The 21,875-nt window shown below is 42.2% G+C and overlaps 1 protein-coding gene across 1 annotated transcript in view; it reads left to right on the top strand.

The window, feature by feature from the left end:
- The window catches only part of MDFIC2 (MyoD family inhibitor domain containing 2), a 47,214-nt gene extending 28,381 nt beyond the window's left edge, over positions 1 to 18,833 (top strand). Inside the window, exons 3-5 of the mRNA XM_054216716.1 lie at positions 8,322 to 8,390; positions 13,451 to 13,672; positions 18,574 to 18,833. Of these exons, the coding sequence (XP_054072691.1) occupies positions 8,322 to 8,390; positions 13,451 to 13,672; positions 18,574 to 18,833 (551 nt within the window). The remainder of the gene's footprint in view (positions 1 to 8,321; positions 8,391 to 13,450; positions 13,673 to 18,573) is intronic.
- Positions 18,834 to 21,875: the final 3,042 nt, after the last annotated feature.

Raw genomic sequence — 21,875 nt, 5'->3', positions numbered from 1 at the left:
GATTACTTTGGGATCAGGCAACCCCCAAACTGACACCTAGTCACCTACAAAGGCCCCTGATTCCACCCTTACCTGGAGAACAGCCATAATGTTGCTTTCTTCTTCTTACCTTTATTTATCTGCTGAAGAAGGAGAAAGGCCTATGCCCGCCTCCCTTCCCAGCTGAGGATGTTTTGCTGAGTGTGGGTTCTCCAACCAATTGGTACCACCTGAAAGCCTTTGGAAAGGGGAGATAGGCCAATATCTTCTTCCTATTCAACCCCAACAGAAGTTGGTAATGCTTATCTGCTCCCTTCACTTCTGCTGATGACCTTTAACTGGAGAGTCCCAGCTGGAGCCAACCTGAGAGACCTCTCAGATTTTGCCAGCGGCCCTCAGCAGTCTTCACCATGACCATTAATTGGGATGTCCCTGATTAAAGGGCGAGCACACCAGGCTCTGCAGCACGCACAGGCTGGTCTCTACCGGTAGCAATGAACTGGCTGTGTTAGAGACCATGTCATCTAAAAAAGTTTAGAAAGCACCATGCCCCCATTAGGACCTTTCTTAATGGGGCATCCAAGACCCCACTGTTGCAAGCAAAAAGCCTGCACCCAACAGCTCTGTATTTCTTTGTATTGCGAACACAGACAATGAAAACTTTCTCTGCTAGTTAGGGGACACTGCTGGGGGTTTGGTAGGCAAGGTCAAGACAACTAGTCTGCTCTGATAAAGCATGAGGAGGTAAATCGTTTTGTGCAACTCAGGAGTCATTCAGATGGTACTTTTGGCATTTCTCCCCCCCTCCCCGCTTTTGTTCTGTCAGTCTGAAGAGAACAGCTCGTGTGATGTAATTTAGAATGGAGCTTTTTTAAAGCTTTCACTCAGGAAAAGCTTCGGGAGCTCTGGGGGTATAGCTTAGCTCGGAGAAATAGAAAGAAAGCAAGTTTGCATTGACAGCTTGATCCCAGAGAGAGGTGGCTGCCTGCTTGTCTAACAGGTCCTCTGGGTCTGGATGAGGCAGAGACAGAGGAGCAGTCATATTAAGTGAACGCGCGCTGCCAATGTTAAAGGAACAATTACCATTATTCTGCATAGTTCACTGTTTGCTACTGCTATTTCCTTCAATAAAACCTCTTTTCACTTGCCAATTGGAGCTTGTCATGTAACAATATTTCTTATGCACAATACACATACTAAAATGCCCCTGTGTTTTTAATACATTTATAGTTGTTAACAATAGCGGTATAGTGACAGAAAAAATGTACTTGCTTTGAATACAGAATAGATTGAAAAAAGAACAAACCAGAGGCCCTGCTCTGAAGGATTAATGGGGGTTAGATTTTGCCTAATCTCAGTGTTAAAACAGTGACACCTCTTCCATTTCATTGACACTCACTTTTTCCTCTGAGGGCCTGGGCTGTGACCTCCTTGCTTGGAAGGGGTTGTACACCTGAGCCTTGAGCAAAAGCTTCCATGAAAGTTTTGACGTGAGGAAGTGTTGAGAGCAGGGTTGAGTTCTCACCCACCCCCCTGCTTGGGCAGACGAGGGGTTTTGCTCTGGGGGCTTTGGCGAGCTCAGTGTGCTGAAGGTCGCCCAACCAACCCTTTGATCCCTGGGTGTGCTGACCTACCACCTAGCAACACCTGAAGCCGCTGGTGTTCACCACTCACATCGGACACCAGCAAAACTCTTTGGGTTCCTTGTGGTTCCTTGCAAGGCAGGACAAACAGCTGGCGTTGGGGGGAGGCTGGCATTTCACCGAGGTCGCAGGAACTCCGCAGCTCTCCTCTGACAGCTCGTACAATGAAGACATTGTGCTAGTACTGCACTTGCCAACTTTACAAAGCCAGGTGGAAATGACCACAGTGAAGGTGCCACAGTGAGAAGAAATTACGTGTTTGCGCTTGTGAGCAGGCTGAACCTAATATTTCATGCACCCAAATGAACAAGCAGCTGTTGGGAAACCTTTGTAGCACAGTCATGAAGGAAACTTTCTTCTGCTGTAAGACTCATGTTTTCTAAGAACACTATTTTGTTCTCAGCAAGTTAATATACACAGGAAAAGACATCTTGAGTGTTCCTGGACTCTCCTACACTATCCAGGAATAGTGATAGACTGCGAGTTTAAACACATCCTTCCACTGCATAGCGAGAGAAGTGTATTTAATACTGTGAGCAGAACAGTTACCACGTTTGCCTTTGCCGGAGACGGCAAGACTACACCATCCTAAAAGTACTTATTACATAATTAAGAAACATTGGGTGTCATCTGTGTGCCCCCAGAATAGATGTTCTGCAACTTCGGCGTCCCCCAGGAAAAAGATGTTTTGTGAAAAGATGTATAGCATGATACATCTCCTACTTCAGATATTCCTAATTGCTTTGGCTATGACTCTTTCTAAGGAAAAGAGCAAAGAAACCTAGAGAAGGCTACCATATTGGAGGTTGTTTGGGATCCTGATCTGTTGAGCTCCCTGGAAGTCTTTCCATTGACATCTGCTGATACTGGACCAGGCCCTTGAGGAGCTAAATAAATGGTTTTTCCAGCACGGTCCAGCAAAGGCTGCTCAGCAGCACCCGGGGAGGTGCTCAGATGGTAATAAGATTAATAATGTTTCCTATAGTGCACAAGTCCAGCTCCCAGTTGTCTTCCAGTATGACGTGCAGATGAGAGAGAAAAAAATGGAAGTATTTGCTAGGAAAGTCTCTAGAAGGATAAGACTCTCACAGATTGCCACTCATCGCTGGATTTGAATCAAAGAAAAGCTTTTATAACTTATTAGAAGACGTGGTTTTTTTGTAGTCATATATTATCACATGCCAATTTACCCGGAGTAGAACTTTAAGGACCACCTATGAGAAATGCTACATCTTCTGTGATTTGCTGCTCTGTTTGACAGCATTTAAACTGTTTGGGTATATTTTAAGAATATATGTGGTTTTGATGGTGTTTCCCCCCACCAAATCAAAATGCTGACAGCCTCAGAGCTCCTCTGGCATTCATGCTGTGCAAGGATATCTTTGTGACCATAACCACGTATAATACCTGCTTTGGGAATGAACTCTTGGCACATACCTTCAGTGTCATTCAGAAAGTGGCACAGTTGCCAAAGACCTTGGGACGTGAAAGGAAGGCACTGTGCTGTCTTTTCATTGGGAAGCTCACAAATTCTGCCTAGAGATCCCTCTGATATTTTCACTTTTCAATAGATAGTGCTTACCAAAAATAAAACTGAGAATTTTGTGTGCTTTCTAAATTCAATGACACAGAGTTTTATGTGGAAAAAAAAAATCTTTTGTAATAAACTCAGTATTTTCTGGTTTACATTATCTATAAATTTCCCAAACTAAACAGAGCGAGCAATTACACAAGCATGTCCGTGGGTGAGACCTACCTTTAGTTACTGTGCAAACGTATTAAATAAAGGCCTGTCCACTTCTGGCTACACTGTTCTGGTTAGAATTTTGTTTCTGAAACTTGATCATATTGGCAGACAGTCTTAACCTCAATGATGGGGTGAGAGCAAGGAAGGAAGACTGAATTAATGCCGCAGCGCTGTCAAGGCAAGGACTATAATAACAATAATAATAAGGTTTAGTTTTTCTTTAATTTGAAAACAACGTGAAAAATTCAGATAAGATACTGCATCAAAATCTCCAGCTTCCCACTCTGCAGTGAGGAATAAAGGGAATTGAGAGTTTCGAATTATCCCTGCAATACAACAAGCAGCTGCCCGCAAGCGCTGGGATGTCGCTGCCCCAGCACCCGTGGGGGGGTGTCCATGCAGCCCCATCAGCTGGGTGGCCTCGGGGGCTCTGAATGGGGCTGCTCATCCCAAATCCCTGTGGCCCAGGGAGGTGTCAGGGACTGGCAGGGCCCTGTGGTGGCTGGGGTGAGTACTAGCATTAATAAAAACAGATAGATGCTTAGCCCTCCACTTGGAGGGGGAAGGACGGGGCTCTGTGTTTTCTGTGTGGGTTCAATTTGAGACCTACTTGCTCCGAGTTTGTTTAATTATCCCTTTTAGCAAAATGTCAGGAGAGCGGAACCTTGAAACAGAAAGAAAGCAAGCAACAAAAGAATATGGAAAGAAGGTTTTATTTTTCTTTACAAAAGCTTTTTAGGACTGTTTCACGTGATAGAACCGCACACCACCTACAAGATCCAAAAACCCAGTCTAGGGCTTAAATTCAACTTCAGAAATAGCCTTCTCGGAGACCCTCAGAGGGGATGATCTCTTTCAAGAACTGCTGGAGCAACAACAGGGTGCCAGGATGCCCTGATCATAAACTGGAGTAAATTAGTTCAAAACAGGCAAAAGAAAAAAGGAAAAACCTATCAGCAAGCAGTACATGAAATGCCACGAGATGCTGCTGCTCTCTGGACTAACCCCAATTACTATAATGGATTTATTTCATGGAGGCCATTTCATGCAGTCACAACAGCCAGGACATAAATACAGACCTACAGAAAAACTCGGTAGGAAAGAAAACAGTGGCTGAAGGAGAATTTGGAAGATCCAATCTAGAAACAAACCCTGGGAGATCTGGCATAGATCTCCTGGAGGACGCACGGCTGTATCCCACAGCCTGGCACACGGGTTTCAGTGACTGCATTGCCTGTTGACCAGCTGAGGTTACGTTTCTGCTGCAGTTAACACTTGATACCAAAGCTGTGAAGTTCCTGCAAAAACCCGGTGATTTATCTTGGATTTTATCAGCCGAGGGCTCCTGAGGACCCGGCGCCAAGCTCTGACACAGAGCGATGGAGAGTGCAGGTCTCTGGGCAGGCACCTGTAAACCAGCCAGTGAACACGCTACAAAAGCAGTTGTGAATTTTGCCGTTGTGTTCGTTGAGAGCATGAATTACGTCCGGTGTCTAATGCAGATGGTGATGTCTGATGCCATAGGGACTGTGGAATTAGCACATAAAAACCTTTTCATAAAATGTTTGGTTCCCCTTCTTGCAAAGTCCGTTACAACTCTAACGTGTAAGCGAACAACATAAAATTCTCACTGATCCCTTCAGTTCTTTTTTAAGCATCTTTAAATCCAGCTTTTTTTTTCCTGCTGTACATCTTACTTTTTATAGTTAAAAGTAATTTTAAAGCAAAAAAGAACATAAACAATATACACTGACTCTTGACACTCCATTGCTTTTTTAAACTAGAATAATAAAAATTTGCAAATGAACAAAAGAGTGGGAGGAAGATATCTGATTTACAATGTTTTTGAGATAAAGAACACTATAAAAAAAGATCAATGTGAATAATAAGGCATTGTTAACTGAGTCATGACATTTCTATTCTCAGTGAAGATTTGAACAGTAGAGCTCTGCAAATGAGCACCTTGTGCCATTTTCAAAGTGGGAGGAAGACATATAATTATAATTTTTAAAGTGAAGAGAATTTAAAAAAAATCTCTGTGAAAAAGTTTATTGAAAAACATATCGACATATCAATATGACATAAATTACTTTAATTTTATTAAACTAGGAGGGGGGAAAACCTCTTTTTGAAGACTGGCTGCAGAAAGCATTCCTTGAAAAGAATTTTCTTTATTAAAAACTCTTTTGCTAAGATGAAACAGCACTGAATGTCAGCACTACCGTATATTTATTCTGTAACTCTTCCAACAGCTGAGATCTATAAAAGAAACATATTTTCAAAACAGTTTTAACCTCCATTGTCTTGATCATTCGTATTAACATTTTTCATGTCACCTATTGAAACCCCTTAAAGGAACCTTTTATTCAGTCAAAATTAATGAAGCCATTTTCTTAAACAGCCTCCAAAAAGTAAAAAGGACATAATGTTGTGCATTTTATTTGACATACGTTTTCTGCCATTTCACTTATTTGTGTGATGAGAGCAAAACTTCGTATTTATGCTATCAAATCTGCAGAGAAAACTGATTTTGAGAGAGAAGAAAACGAACTCTGCTCTCGCTGTGTATGCAATTTAAATCCACAGTGAAAATACAGCATTGATCAGATTACTCCAATTGAGTCATTTAGTGCTTTGGCATTCCTGAAGTTAGGGCCCAGCTGTGAAATCATAGTTGGGGCCAAACTTTGCTGTTAGGTGAGTGCACATGGCTCCCATTTTCTTCAAAGGGAATGACACACATGGCCAATATTTAACTTTCACCTCTTCCATTCTTCAGCTAGCAAAGCCAGAACCAATGGACTATATGCAGGCAATTTAGTAGAATTAAGAATATAATCAAGATTTTCCAGGACTTACTAGTGATTTGAGCTATATAATTCAATACACCTCAAAGCGCAGATGCTCAGCATATTCTGAAAATCAGGCCATCTCAAATGTCTTACTTTAAGCAGGTAAAATCATAAATCACTTTGAGTATTTTGGCCATTGGCTCCTAACAAACAGGGCGTAGGATACCTCTTCAAAATCATAAGCTCCAATTTCTGGGTTGGCTGGGAGACTTACCGCATCCCAACCCATTTTGGGTACGGCATTTGCACACATTTCTCCCATGCTATTACCGTTACGGGACTTGAACACAGCGCAGACGCCCTTCTGCAGCAGCCATCCCCTCAAGAAAATCTAGGTTCTGGTTCTGCAGATCCCCTGGGGTGGACTGAACTGCTGGGATGGCCCACAGGACTTTGAGACATAAGTGCCATAGAGGAAAAAAAAAGGATGCATCCTAAAATCTAGCTGCCCCATGGTGTATGCAGATCTTCATTTCAACTCAAGGTCAAGTGGAAAACTTTCCTACCATCCTTGCTGACTCTCCTCTTCGCTTTCCCTCGACTCCATCTGTTCCTCACCCATCTCCTTCGTTCCGCACTCGCCTCCCTCTTCTTCCTGTGTCCATCTGTTCCCTCCTTCCTCAACACAAGTTGGGGAAGGGAAGTAAATTCAGTCATTCACTGAACAGATTTCAAGATGAACCCCCTCCCTCTCCAGTTCTAACTTCATTCATCATGGTAAAAATTATAATGAATAGAAATGTTGAAGGTGAAAATTTATTAGGGATTGTGTTGCTTTCTTATATCAAAAGCAGTTAAAGCTGCATATAAACATTGGCTTCATTCATTTTTCTTAATATATGGTGTAATTAGTGAGAAATATTAGTGGAAGTGCTTGCTATGCAGTCCATCAACACATGCCTGTCAGAGTTTAGGATCTGGGCCAAAATATTTTGCCAGTCCTGTGATAGATTTATAATAAGCCTATAGAAGGCTTTACAGTCAGCTGGGTCACTAATTCATGAAGTTAAAATGTATGCAATGAGGTCAAAAATTCACTATTGATAGAATACCCCCTCCCGGGATTGCACCATTAGCTTTGTTACTGCAACAGCAAAATAAAGTAAACCCAAAGCTCCTGTGAATTACCAGTCCATCATCATAAATCAGAAGAGAAGCACTTGCACAAGTTCATGATGTCATATGGAGCCCAATGTATATTTATAGCCTTGTGTACTATTTCCTGTTTCCTTACGACAAAAATAAACAGTCTCTAAATCCCCTGTATCCTTATGCCTGAGCTCAGCAAAATGTAATGGGCACAAAACTATGAAAGCGCCCATGATATATTAGTCTAGAGCAGCTTGCTTCAGGTTGGCTGTGACGCTCAACCTCCCTCTGGCCTCTCCTACGTGGATGAGGGCAGTTCCTATGGAGTTTGTTCCATCTGCTGCGCTCACTGTAGGGATGGTCCCACACCCCCTCCCCTACTTTGCCTTCCTGACCCTGGGAGAGAGAAAGATGGAAGAGTTAAGCCTCCAAGTCCTATGCATGGAGTAGGTGGCCTGGCAAACACAGCAGAGGTGGAGGAGCTCGGCACCCATGTGGGGACATGGGCTTGGCACCACGAGGACTGTGGGCATCTTGTCCCCCAAGATGGCTAAGAAATAGAGGTTGGAGCTTGGGCTGCAATTTCCTCTTTCCTCCTTTGCTGATGATCTGGGAATCTCATCTAAGGTTTCTCATCTAAGGTTTCTCATCTAAGGTGATGCCCCACATTTCATTGCAGACCTCCCAACCCTCAAATTTTCTGTACCTACCTGAAACAGGAACTTCTGTGTTTGCCAGTGAACTTCTTACTGTCTTCCCAGATGAAACTTTCTCTCTTAGCAATTTGTTTGATTTTGGGGTTCCTTTTCAGCAATGAGACAGAGGGTGGCAGAAACAGCGCACCATCCCATGTAGCCTCCCCCTGCAAGGGAGCGCACTTGCTTCTATTTGCCCCCAAAGCAAGAACTCCTGAAGTCAGTGACTGTCACTAAGTGGCTGGGTGTGATACCCGTGCCAAACCACATCTATTTACAGTGTCCTTCTGCAATGTTGTTTTGTTCTTCCACCAAGACAGCTGCACCAGCTCCCTGCCTCTCCCGGCGCTTCCTGGGGTGACGCTGAGCAGCGAGGACCATCCGGGTAAGCTGCTGGCCCCGTGCATGTGTCACGTCGTGCAGAGATACCCCTGGCATCCCTTCCCACTGCTACCGGCAGACAAATTGTGTCCTTTGGACTGCCAAGAAAAAGTATTTTGTTTTACTTTTTACTTTTCCTTTTCTGAAGCATAGCCATTGAAACCTGGGGCTTGGGTTTCATTTTACTATGAGTCTTTTCAAACCAAGTGAGTTCAGTTCAAGCCTTCATACTTACAAGTTATCATCCATCAGGTCTGATGTAGCTCTGCCTGCTTCATCTCAGGACTGAATGGACATGGCACACAGCTCTTTCAGTGACAAGCATGTGATATATTAAATAGACAGGTAGCGATAGCGGTGCATGGAATAACGAATGGCAGGCAGATCAGCCAGGCGTTCCTTTGGTTCTTTTGCTGCACTGATACACGAAGATGCCTCACGGTGAAATTAAAAAGTTACACATCCTAAACTGCTAGAGTTTTCTACATAGTTCACCATTAATCCTTGGGACTCCTTGTCACAGGGGTGTGAGGCAAAGGGCCACTGCCAGGATGGATTGGGAACAAATGGCACCAGTGAGTAGAGCCGCAGGCTCCCTTGTCCTTTGCTTGTAAGATGCGTATGAGCCCTACACAGGGTGATAGGTCAGTTCTTTTCCTCCACTTTTGGTGGCAGCTCCCCCTAACCAGTTGCTCCTAACAGGTCTTTGGCATTACCCATGTTGCTGCAGTCATCCACCAGAATAGAGCATCTCTTATCCCCGCTGTCCCTTGCCAAAACCAGACTTACAGCCCTTATATACCACTGTGTAAAAGCTAATTTCAAAAGTGTTCTAGGAAACGCCACCCTCCTGTTCTCCAGGGCTGCAAGACCCCAGTTTGTGCCTAAGCCAATGAAGAGAAACAGATATCAGGGGACCTACCCTAGATGCCAGTCTTGGTATCGCTGCGCCTCACTAAACCAGGGGCATCGGTGGCTGGCATCAGTGGAAAGGAAGTGATTTAGTTTGTGCCTTTATGAATTTAGACGCTGTAGTCAGCCGCTCAAATCACCCACCTTAACAAAAATAAAAATTTCGTGTGAGTATTGAGACTGTCTCTATCTTCAAAACAAACATGGGTGAACAATCCTAGTCTTCTACTGCAGCAGCCAAGGCAAGCCCCAGCTTCCCTGTATGAGGAAGAAAGTCGCTACTTCATGATACTATTTAAAAATGACAGATTGTGGGGGTTCACCTCTAGCTCCCTCTGCCTCGCAGTCTAACACTGAATAATCTGAGCTTTCTTCATCACGATATACTTATTTTTCCCTTTCAATTCACTTCAGTGGATGATTTATACACATTAAAAACACAGACATTTGTGAATATCTGAAGCTGAACGCAGGCTCTTAAAAGACAATAAAGAAGTTTGACCCTCTGCCCATCTCTAATTGTAATTTAATTTTTTTTCACATTCTCATTTAACAGTAATCATAAATAATATCAGTTGTACATAATATATTTTTAAAGCCTATTTGGCTCCGCTTAGTTGTTCCAAACTCTCAACCTACTACTGTTCCACACAGCAACAAACTATAAAAGAAAAAAAAAGTGCTAAACACTTTTTTTTTTCATGCTGGCTGAGCATAATCTTTATTTCTTTAGACACTTTGGGCAAACATTAAATTGATAAAAGACATAATGTAGATGGACTCACAGCTGAACTGAAGGTAATTGCATAAAAATGAAATGGAGACCTATAATTGTACACTGCTTTAGCCTCTATCGCACTGTTTTCTGGAAGCAAGGATCTCGCTTGTCATAGCAAGTTGCTTGTTACAGTGATTGCATGAAGACTTGATCTAGCTGTACAAGACAAGTATAACATTACTTAAAGGGAGCTTTTCAAACTAAGAGTCTGACACTAAAATGTATTGTATTTTCAAAGATGTAGTATGCTTTAACAAACAGAAGAGTCCTTGAATGACAGCTTTTGTTACCCTTTTGTTTGATGGTGCTGCATTGAAAAATTCAGGTTATGTCTATGCCTTTCTATTTCTGGTTTTGATTTCTCTTCAACAGCACTTCAAGAATAAAAATTGACTCGAAGCATGAATAGTAGAAGTCGGTGGATACAGTAAATGTTAGTCTGGCATTTACTGATTACTTGCGTCTGATTTCTTTCAGTCTCGTTTGTTGAATGCTTAAATGCATTCTGTGGGCCATTGTACTGTTGCAGAAATGGGGAACTCAACAGATATATTGCAATTTAAAATATATCCGGTTTAGACTTTTGGGCCAATTTTGAAAGTGGAAAATGATAGAAATCGTCATTCTTGCCTAGGCCTTTCAGTCTGATCCATGTGTATTCAACTGCTCAGCCTGAGTGCAACTCTCAGCCTGGACAAACAAGATCCATTTGTAAGATTGGCACCTGAATAATAGGTGGGGCATGTGTCTTTTGGACTCACAGATCAATTATTATCCAATAAATCCAATGCATAAGCGGGACATTGCTTCCTCCAGACCTCTGCTACTTCAATTAGCACAACTTTTCCTGGAGACAGTATGTTATTGAATGAAAGTGCAGGAAAAATTATGGTATGTCATTGATTTGTAAACACTGGAAAACAGTGGTTACTGTACATGGAAGTACCTGCATTCAAAATGCATGAATTTTCACATTTTGGACTGAAGAGGCTGGCCAAGAAGTCACCAGAGGAAAAAAAAAAAAAAAAAAAAAAAAAGAAAAGGTATACTTGCTTACTCTGGGGGAAAAACCACAAATAAATTATCAAAGATGGGCAAAATCAGACATGCTTTGCCCAGGACGCTGGTTTCCTACAACCAAGTGTACGACCTGCAGGCGAGCACCACTGTGCTTTGCACTGCTGATTCACACCCGGAGGAGCCACTGCTTCTCCTGCCCTTCCCAGGTCTCGCCTGTGGCTTTCCTTCATCATAACACTCACAAAACCTGACAGTTGTAGGTTTCTGAGACTCCTCTCTGTGCCACTGCTGTCTTACTGTCTCCTTCCCTCCACTTCTCTCTATCCCACCGGTTGCTCCCTGCCTAAGGCCAACCTGTAAACTCTTCAGGACAGGGAAAATCCACATTTCCTTCATAGTAGAGTTTGTCATTATTACAAGTTCAACATCAAACCCAAACATCTGCCAACATACATTTTTAAAGCAGTGATTTAAAGTTAAAATTTAAAGTTAAAAAAGTTAGTTTTTCTTCTTATCCTCTCCCAAAGTCTTACACTGCTAACCTCTACCCAGCTTTTCTGCTTTCTACGTATTTCACCACGTGAAGATCATCTAAAATGGCATGAAATGTGACTATGAGTAAAAATTTAAATGAATTGCTCGCTCATTCAGTAAGTAAATAGAATCATAGAAATCATAGAAAAATTAGTCTGGAAGGGACTCCTAGAAGTCACCTCGTCTGGCCTTTGCCTCAAACCAGGGTTAACTGCAGTAAGAGCAGGTTCTTGGGGTCCGTGCCCAGCTGAGCTCTCCACAATTCCCCATCCTCGCTGGGGTCTGCCATGGTGCTTTACACCTCCCACGATGAAGATTTTGTTCCCATATGCAATCCCAATTGCCCTTGCTGCAGCTTGGGACAGTGGCCTCTTGTCCCTTTACCTCTGTGCACTGCTGGGAGGAGTCAAGGTCTGGCTTCTGCATTACCCTGATTATGAAGTGGAAGACAGCATCCAGCACCATTCTTTGCCTTCTCTTCTCCAGGCCAACCAAGCCTACTTCCCTCAGCCTCTCCTCATACATCAGATGCTCCAGACCCCTCACCACCTTGGTGGCTTTCACCGGACTTGCTTCAGGTACCAGTTAGACCTCAAATCCTTGCTTCCTGCTACTTCAAGCCCAATGGTCCCAGTGGTTTTTCACCTACCTTGCAAGCCATCCATCCCATCCACGTGTCCTCCTTTTGGCTGCAAGGATATTGTGGGACACAACTGCAGTCTCATCAAGGTTTCACTCTCTATCAATCTTTTCTTGGCTTTTCTTTAATATATGTCAGGGGCCAAAGGTACCTGAAAAACAAGACATACGTGGGGTCTCTCTTCTGGCTCCTTGCAGCAGAGCGCAGACTTACTGTTCCTCTCAGAAAGCAATGTTTGCAAAACTGAGGTGTTTGTAAAGATTGATTTTCTGTATATAGCTCAAGAGCAGGCATATCACAAGATTTAAGTAAGATAAAAAGTGAGGCTGTGCTTGATGTGAGGCACAGGAGTTAATCAGCTGTAGATAAGAATTGATGAGGTTTTATCATCCCAACCATAGAGAGAATGACTGTGTTTCTTGGCCTCTTGATCACTTCGGAGAGTAAGTGAAACTATATATCAACCCATGTTTATCTGTGCCTGAGAAGTTCTTCAAGAATAAATTGAGCTCAGAACTCTTCTTAACCCTTCCCCTAGTTTGGGCTTAAAATTAAGCTCTCCCTCTGGTTTTTCAGCTGCCTCTCTGGCATACTGACAGCATGTGAAGTGTCCCATCTCCTAGTTGACTTCCAGGCCAACAACACAAGTGTGGATGAAGTTATGAAATAATGAATCTGGATGTTAAACAAAGACCATCTGGCTTTCTTTGCTACAAGACTATGTGCCATGGCGAGCTGGCACATCTGCATCTAGGTACCACCTACACACACATCGTTGGCTGAAAATTTAGGGAAACGGAGCTGCCATTGAAAAAACGTGATAATTCTTTTGCCTTCTTTTATATCACAAATTGAATTTAGGCTATCACACTCAAAATAGATGTCGACTGCGGCAATAGTTCTGTTCTCTCTCCTAACCTGATCCCACCCAGTGGGAGCGAATTATTACTTAGTCTCTAAATCCACTGGGTTTAAGAGAAAACCTTGGAATGCAAGTTCACAAATACTTACACTATGAGTAAACTCGACTTGCATAAAGAGACAGAAATCATTAGGTAAGTAGGGTTAGGCCTTGGAAGTAAACAACTGTAGGCTTGGAAATTCTGCATATGTTATTCTTTCAGATCTCTGTCTTAGTATCGCAAACAAGTCTTTTTTTTTTTTTTCCTAATCCCACCAGATAACCAGCTTACAAATGAAAAACATACAGATGAAAAGCCTATGAAAGGTATCGTTATGAGTTCTGTCGCAGAATTCAGCATCACAAACGCTTCATCAAAAGGTACCAAAAATGGGAAGAAATTCTCAGATGCGAGCACATCATCCATCGCTTCCCTGGAGAAATGCAGAGAATTCACTTACATTGAAGATGACGCATCAGTACATCAGAGAGACAGTGACGGTATGTTTTATAAAACAGATCACATTTAAGCTGATTTGTAAATAATGCCCATTGCAAGAGGACTGTGTGTATCTAACTTGCTTACACGTTGAACAGGAGGTTCAAGAACATAGCCAAAAGCAGCATTAAGTTGCCCTGCAGACATTTTTGTGATAGATGAGAACCTGTAGAAGGTGATCTTAAATTGTCAGTGATACTAAAGTCATAGAAGAGGAGCCTAGAGCCTAATACACAACAGAGCATTTGTACTTTTGTAATGAGTGTCATACCTGCACAGAGGTATGAGTGTCGGTATCAGACAAACAGAGTATCTCGCAGTACCTAAAGGGGGCCTACAGGCAGGATGGGGAGGGACTCTTTATCAGGGAGTGTAATGATAGGATGAGGGGTAATGGTTTTAAACTGAAAGAGGGTAGATTTAGATTGGATATTAGGAAGAAATTCTTTACTGTGAGGGTGGTGAGGCACTGGGACGGGTTGCCCAGAGAAGTTGTGGCTGCCCCATCCCTGGAGGTGTTCAAGGCCAGGCTGGATGGGGCTTCGAGCAGCCTGGTCTGGTGGGAGGCGTCCCTGCCCATGGCAGGGGGGTTGGAACTAGGTGATCTTTAAGGGCCCTTCCAACCTGAACCATTCTATGATTCTATGGACACCTTTCTCCCCAACAGCAGAGGGGGTTGCTTTTGACATTGGTACTGCCGCAGCTGCTGTGGTTGCTGAACAGATGCTGTGTTTGGTGGTTGGCATATGACTTCCATGGACTCATATATGCAAGCCATGCATGGACCATTGCATCCAGCCCTGCCATTCTGCTGACCCATCACCAAACCCTCCCTCTGCTGTCTACACTGCAAAACCCACCTGGCTGAGGATGAGGAGCTCTCTTCTACCCTGCTTCTGCAGAGAACTGTCTCTGATGGCTGGGCCAGGTGGATACACGTGGGTAGGGCTTCTGGTTAGTTCAGTATGCTCTGTGTTTTGAAAAAGTGTATTTGAAAACAAAGCACTCTGAAAGGTAGTTACAAACCAAAATTGCAGCAATAGTTCAAGTGCATTTTCACAAATGAACATTGCTAAAACAGAGCTTGCTCTGGGGCTAATAATCAGAGCTGTCTTACCTTTTCCAAAAAGGAGCTGATCCTTTATATTGTGTAAAAGCACAAGTTTAAGAGCCAAATACCTGCATTATTTTTTAAGAGTTTCAGAGGCAATAGTATAACCAAGAGTTAATGGATAGTATTGGTGGTGGACACTCATTACAGACCAAGGGGCATGGCTCCCACTGATCTAAATAATATAACATCCCTGATTTTAGTGGAATTATGCTGAGAAGCAGCTATTCCTGGTTATTCCAGCGGATGTGAAAGAAAAGGGCTTCTGTGAAGCATTTCTGAAGTTTCTTATGTGTGCTTTTGGCAATAATGGGCTTAGCGTGTTATACCAAATGGAGTTGAGATCTATCGTGTATACCATTTAACAATTCCTAAATTAAGAATTTCTAAATACAGATCAACACAGTAAACCACCGTGCTCTCCAGGAACCATTGCCATCTCTATTGTATCACTGATCCTGTAATAAAAGGGATCTGTCCGATACATCTATTAGAACACATTTAATTTCAATGAAGGACCTGAAGTATTTATTTCATTTAGGGGGCTTGTCCTCTAGTCCAGACACTCACTAATTTCTCAGTTTGCTGACTATCTGATCAGGCCCCTCAACCATTACTGGCACACAGGTGTGTACCATGTGATGCAAACAACAGATTTCATACCCCTTAAAAAAGCAAAAAGTGAAGGAAATTAACAAAAAAACCAATCTGTGCTCAATTAATAATGTTAAGGGCTGGATGGAAGCCAAGAAAACCCAAGGAAGCCAGATTTGTGGTTGTCACTGCATACTCCGCTCACTCTACTCTGACAAGTTACTGCTTATTCCACACACACGAGGCCAAATCCTGTTCGCTGGTGCACAGAGAACCTCTGAAGGCAGAGGAGTAGCTGAGGAAATCGGCAATTATTTTGTTCCCTGCTCCCAGAGAGGAGCGGATCCAAAGCTCATAGGTCTCAACAAAGGTGATCGCCGTGGCTTCAGCGAGCTTTGGACCAGGTTTGCTCAGGACTTCCTCTGCATGGGCAGAGAGTGAGCTGACAGCCACCCAACAAGAGCAGGAAAACCTGGAGATAAGGCAGGCTAGCAAGATTATTAGAAGTTCTACTTTTGTGCTAATTAATCGACTAATGTCGAGAATGAGAGCCGAGGTCGTCGTTCTCACTGAGATGAATGCAGTAATGCCGTTCCGCAAACAGCAGGGAAAACAGAGGAGAAAACAGGAGATTGCATCTTCTTTTATGCAGTTTGTGGCTAATTTATTTCCAAATATATAAATGAATGCATAGGAATGGATGTTTAATTGCTAATATCTATTATTTATATACATTACCCCACTTAAAACAGGACAAAAAAGCCTCACACATGCAGATTTTTCGAAATGTGTTACATCCATTATCACAGTTCATGGTGTGTGCTCTGATGGGAATTTAAAAGCATCTTTACTGCACATCACAGACTCTGTGCTGAAACATTACTTTATTATTAAAATCTTGTGCTTTTTGTGTGCTCTCTTTCCTGGATGAAGCCCTAAGAATCGTATCTATTCTCTCCAGGTTACTTAAGCACCCTTGTGGTTAACATATTCATGAAAAAAAAAAAAAAACCCTGTTATTAGAAAACAGATCTTCGGAGAGGGGGAAAAAAAAATTTGAAAGGTCCTTAATTGTTATATAATTTTGAATTTCATCGCTCACATCTATGTATAGGAAGGAAATTTCATAAACAGAAGATATCTAAAAAGAATAGTCTTAATTACACCAAGGACTACTGGATAAAATGATTGCATTTTCTACAGTGTAAATTTCATACAATTAAATGCAGCAGTGTCACCTTATAAAATGTTTCAATTTTATAATTATTTCAGTTCATTTAGTCAGAAAAAAATATAAGCACGAATTTACTAAGTATCACTGAAATCTAGTCATTCTTATTCTACAGGACTGACTCAGAAGTTAGTTGTGCTTGTCTGAACTTAAATAGATCTTGACATATTTAAATATGTATTAAAATTGATAACATTGGTGATGATATGCTACTTAGAAAGAAGTTCAATCACATGCTATTTATTCTTGCTACCTGCTTTAACTGCCTTTTTTTTTTTAATAAAGAAGCTGGAATGATTTTTTAATTTTGTTTTTCATCAAGAAAGCTTTCTTAAAAAAAAAAAAAGAAAAAAGAGCATAATTCTGGAAACTTCCTGGCAGTGAACTTTATGTTACGTGAGATAGAAAATGCCACAACAGAACCAATGCAGTTGAATGAGTTCACAGTTAGTCATCCTAGGGCAAGAAATGTGGTTATAACCATATGTTTTCCTGAAAGAACCAATGAAAAGGCATTCATATTGTTGAAGGCATTTTTCCTTTCCAAAAACAAGGAGGGAAAAAAAAATAAGATTTGAAAGGTCTGGGTCTTTGCACTCCAACTGGATTCACACCGTCAGGATCTCACACCTGCTCCGAGCCCTGCTGCACCCGGAGGCAGCCTCCCCAGATGCTGTAGATTGAATGGCGGGGAGTTAATTAGTTGATCTTTGAGGGGAACAAACATTACACAAAGTTTTTGTCTCGGTGACCAAGATTTCAGGAATATTCACTGGCTCCAGACACATGTCCTAGTGGATGCTATTTTCCAAAATTTTGTCTCCTTTTGAAAATTAACAAGCATGTGAATGAAAAGGTGAGAAACCCATTTCGGTGGGGAAGCGGAAGGACCCTGGGCTGAGAATTGATCAGCTCGCTGCCCTCCATAAATGCTTTCTCCGGACATGCCTTTCCTCCCTGTCTTTGGTTTGGCAATCTAGATGTCATTAAACATTTTTACTGAAACAGACTACTTACAGAAATCAAACTACAAGCAGATGATGAATCTGTACTCTTTTTTTTTTTTTTTTTCCCCCTGCGGATTTGGTCTCGTTCATAAGAGCATCTCAGTCATTATCCAGATGCCACATCGAATTCATGAGCCAGGGACACGCTATCCCACGGATCCAGACTGACCATGTAGAAAAGTAAGACCTGGAGAGCCCGAGGGTCAGATTCTGTCTCCACAAAAGCTGTGGGTGTTTGCGCACCGACTTCCAGCAAGGATTGATTCAGTAACAGACATACAGCCCAGAAATCAATTGTTTTAAATAAGGATACAGTTCTGAACTCTTTGTATGCAGACAAAAGCGTCCCTGAAAGGTTTTGGGGGTTTTTTTTCATTGATTTTTTTTTTTTTTTTTTTTGCCTTCCTAGAATTAGCAGGAGCAGCCTCATGATTTTTATCTTTAATTGCAAACTCTTGTGAAAAAGAAAATAAATTCCAGTGTCTCGTGCGATGGTCAGGTAGAGCATGTGGCACCACAAAGCAGTAGCACTTCCAAACGCCTGCGGGGCTGCAACCCCTCCAGCAGAGCATCCCTGCTGCGGGATGTGCACTCCTGTGCTGAATTATATAGCCCAAACACTTTAGGTGTATAGAATCATAGAATCGTTTAGGTTGGAAAAGACCTTTGAGATCATCGCGTTCAAAGGGAAAGTTGGTTCAGCATACTTGTTCCTCTGAAATTCACTACCACTGAATATTTTCGTTCAAATTATTTTCACGCCGCCGTTGTTTTTCCAGGGCAAACAACACAGCAAACAAATCCTTTCGTTTGACTTTACGGGAGTAGTTGCCGTCAATGTATTTTTAGCCTGCCCTGTGTGCTGTCTCGCATCTCATTTCTGTGTAGTCGGACTAGCCTGAGCCTGGCTAATCAAGCACGCCCTTTTTCTTATGTCTCACTGCTTTTCCTTTTTCTTAGATGAATGCGCAACACTTATCCTGGCCTGCTTGTTCTGCCAATTTTGGGACTTTCTTATAATGCTGCCTGATACCTGTGAACATTGGCTGACAGATACCTGTTGTCCATCCAATAGATACTACCAGACCTCCAGCGAAGACCACGCCAACAACGACTGCAACTGCGACTGTGACATTGATTGCAGCCTTTTTGAGTCCTGCCACGAGACTGGTGAATGCCTGGAACTTGCTATGGAGATTTCCGAAGTCTGCTATCGCTAATAGGAAAATAAGTGACAAAATTCCACAAAACTGCCTGAAAGTGAACTGACAGAGTACAAATGAATTGTTTGGGGTTTGTTTGGGGTTTGTTTGTTTGTTTTTCAAAAAGATAACAATAATAACCAGAGTGTTTGCCAACAGGACCACGTGCATCACACTGCTCCCACCCCGGAGGTCCGTATATCTGTCCCGTTCTGGTTGTAAGATTTCACAAACTGCTGAAACCAATAAAGGGCAGAAAAGGGTTTTTTTCCTTTGCCATAAACAACAACAGAATTCCAAAGTGCCAAGCATGCTTGATGCTTTACCCACTGTCAATCCAAGGCTTTTATAAACCTCTAATTGCTTTAAACACAGATTTCCCCATTCATAAACACAGGACAAATTAGGATGTTATTTTAGGACTGATATATACATTAGTTCATCTTCCTAATGGATTCATACCTAAACATGTATTACACATTGTTGGTTATTATTAATAATGTATGACATAACATCATTTTATAATTAAAAATTTATTTATTCAATCTCTTAAAACACACTTATATGCTCAGTTTAGGTAGAAAAGAAAATTAAATGAATTAGAAACCATGCTAGTGGTAATTACAGCAAATGCCTCTAAAAATCTCCAGTGAATTTTGTAGAGGAAGCATTTTAACAGGGTAGTGCAATTCGACAGTGGATTAATGTGCGTGCCTATGGTTATGTAATAACAGGTTATGCCTATTGTTCATTAGTTATAGGAAAGGGCTTCTTAAGTGTAATTAGCCTAAATGGGAATTGAGTGCACACTTCCAGAGGAGAATTACCCCATGGATAGCCAGGAACTCCTTTGCCTGATTTCCATTTGTAAGATTTCTGCAAGCAGCAGAATATTGCCACCTATTCCACTGGAAACAGCCAGCTCCACCTGCGCACAAAAGATTGCAAAATGACAGTATCTATCCTGCTTGTGCTTTCAAACTCCCTCTATCTCTTTTCTGATGGCAGGTCTGATTAATAAAAAGGAAATACATATTGCACATTACACATATGACAACAAAAGCATGTAAATTCAGCTGCCTGAGGGTGCAGAATGCAGGTATCAAGCACACAGAAAAATACAGTTCCTTGCTCACATTTGATATTTATAGACTAACACCAAAGAGAGTGTTTGCTTTGTACAGGCGCTAAAACTTCTCCCCAAGTCCCCGCTGATCTCAGTGCAGAAGCGCCTGGGGAATCCCAAACAAGAATCGTGGACAAGATGCCGGGATACTCAGCATTGCTGAAAGCATTGAAGCCACTCATTTAATAATCTGAGTTTCAAATCTGTAGTCCTGACACATGGATATTTAATGGAAAAAAATAAATCATGTGAATTTGCTTTCCCCCCCACAACTTCTGAAAAATTAATGTTTTAAAAAAATCAGAAAGTAAGAAGAAGGTATAACTGTTAGTGATCTTTGTACAGGTATCTTACAAGGCTCAGTGACCTAAGGACAACAAACTTTGGAATTACAGCAAGCAGCCAGCCTACCTTCTTTCTGTGCTCCTTCCAGGACATCGGTGGGGAGTAAAAGAGGTTTGCTCATTTTAATTGTGACGTCGCATTGTGAGTTGTAGCCACCTAAAGGAACAAAGTCATTACTCCTTAATTGCCAGACCTGTGCTAGGCTGCAAGGTGGGTCTGGACCCAAACCCAAAAAGCAATAACCACCGCCACCTGGGAGGCAGTGCTTTTACACACCCTGGGCTGGGCAATGCTGAGCTTTAATGCTCCAGTTTGCACTCTCCGCTAGATTTTTGATCTTAAATCTCCCAATACCGAGACTCACAACTAAACTCTCAGTGCAATGGATTGGGCCACAGAGGCTTGGATCATTCCACTTTCTACCATAGGTTGCTCTCGACAAAGTGGCAAGTGGGCACGTAGGAATAAAGACAAATGACCCAAAGAGTCTAAGAGTCAGAAAAGGAGAAAACATGCCCTGCATACCATTTCTTAGAGAAGTACCAATATTGCAGTACCAAGGTTGCATGTTGGCAACCTTGCTCTTGATGCTCCTGTCCAAAAGGGGAGATTTCATGGGCAATGGCTGGAAGGAGCCCAGGAGAGGAAACCAGAAGGTGGCAAACACCACAAGGCTGCCTGTGAGTGACCCAGAGATGAGAAACTTGTCTTTCAGGCCAGGATGTCTTGTTCCAGCTCTGAGCCTGCAAGGTAGTACACATTGGCCATGCTGGGATCACCCATGGCAAGTGGGTGGTCTCCATGCATCAGTTGTGGGGCTGAATTAAGGACTACTGGCATGATTTTTTTCCCCCCAACTCTTTTCCTAGGAATTGTTATTCAAAAGCGCTTTTTTTCCTGTTGTAATCCATAGGTTGGCAAACTGAGGTCATGTCTACTGTAGGGCATGGGTAAGATCAAAGACAGAATTACAATGGTGATGGCCATGGCTAGACAGAATGTCCCAACAATATGAAATGAATCACACTGTGGGATATAGAGAGCTGCTGTTGTAGTGAATGGTGGTGTTGTAAATAATACAGCAATATCTCCTTGCCTAAAGCGTACAATGGCACATTGCTTGGTTTCCTGTTTTAGGAATTAGATTTTTAGAGGCCTTCTGTATGAGCAATGAAACCTTGAAAAACGTGTTATTTCGTACAAAGTCATAGAAGCAGCAGCTTACTATGACTTTATTTTCTGTCATAAAATTGTTAATTGCAAAATTGTACTTTCATGACACACAGGAACCCTTCAATGCTTTGGCACCAGAGAAATTCAATCAGACTTTTCCACTAACTATTCCAGAAACTGGGTTTCCTCTTTGGAGAGCCGTCCTATTTCCACACTAAACTGACTTCCTAGGCCAGAGAAACAGACATTTATCAGATCTGAACATGGGTAGACATTCCAGTGAAACAGAAATATTTGGAACAATTCAAGGCTGTCTCTGTATTTTTTATTTACTGGGAAGGAAGGTCTGAGTGCTTGAGTAGGAGGCGTTTGGGTGGATGGCTGTTCTGAACATGTTGGACTCAGCTGTGCTCCCG

Source organism: Rissa tridactyla, chromosome 10 (assembly GCF_028500815.1).
Source record: "Rissa tridactyla isolate bRisTri1 chromosome 10, bRisTri1.patW.cur.20221130, whole genome shotgun sequence".
Classification (NCBI taxonomy): Eukaryota; Metazoa; Chordata; class Aves; order Charadriiformes; family Laridae; genus Rissa; species Rissa tridactyla.
This window is presented reverse-complemented; position numbering and strand designations above follow the sequence as displayed.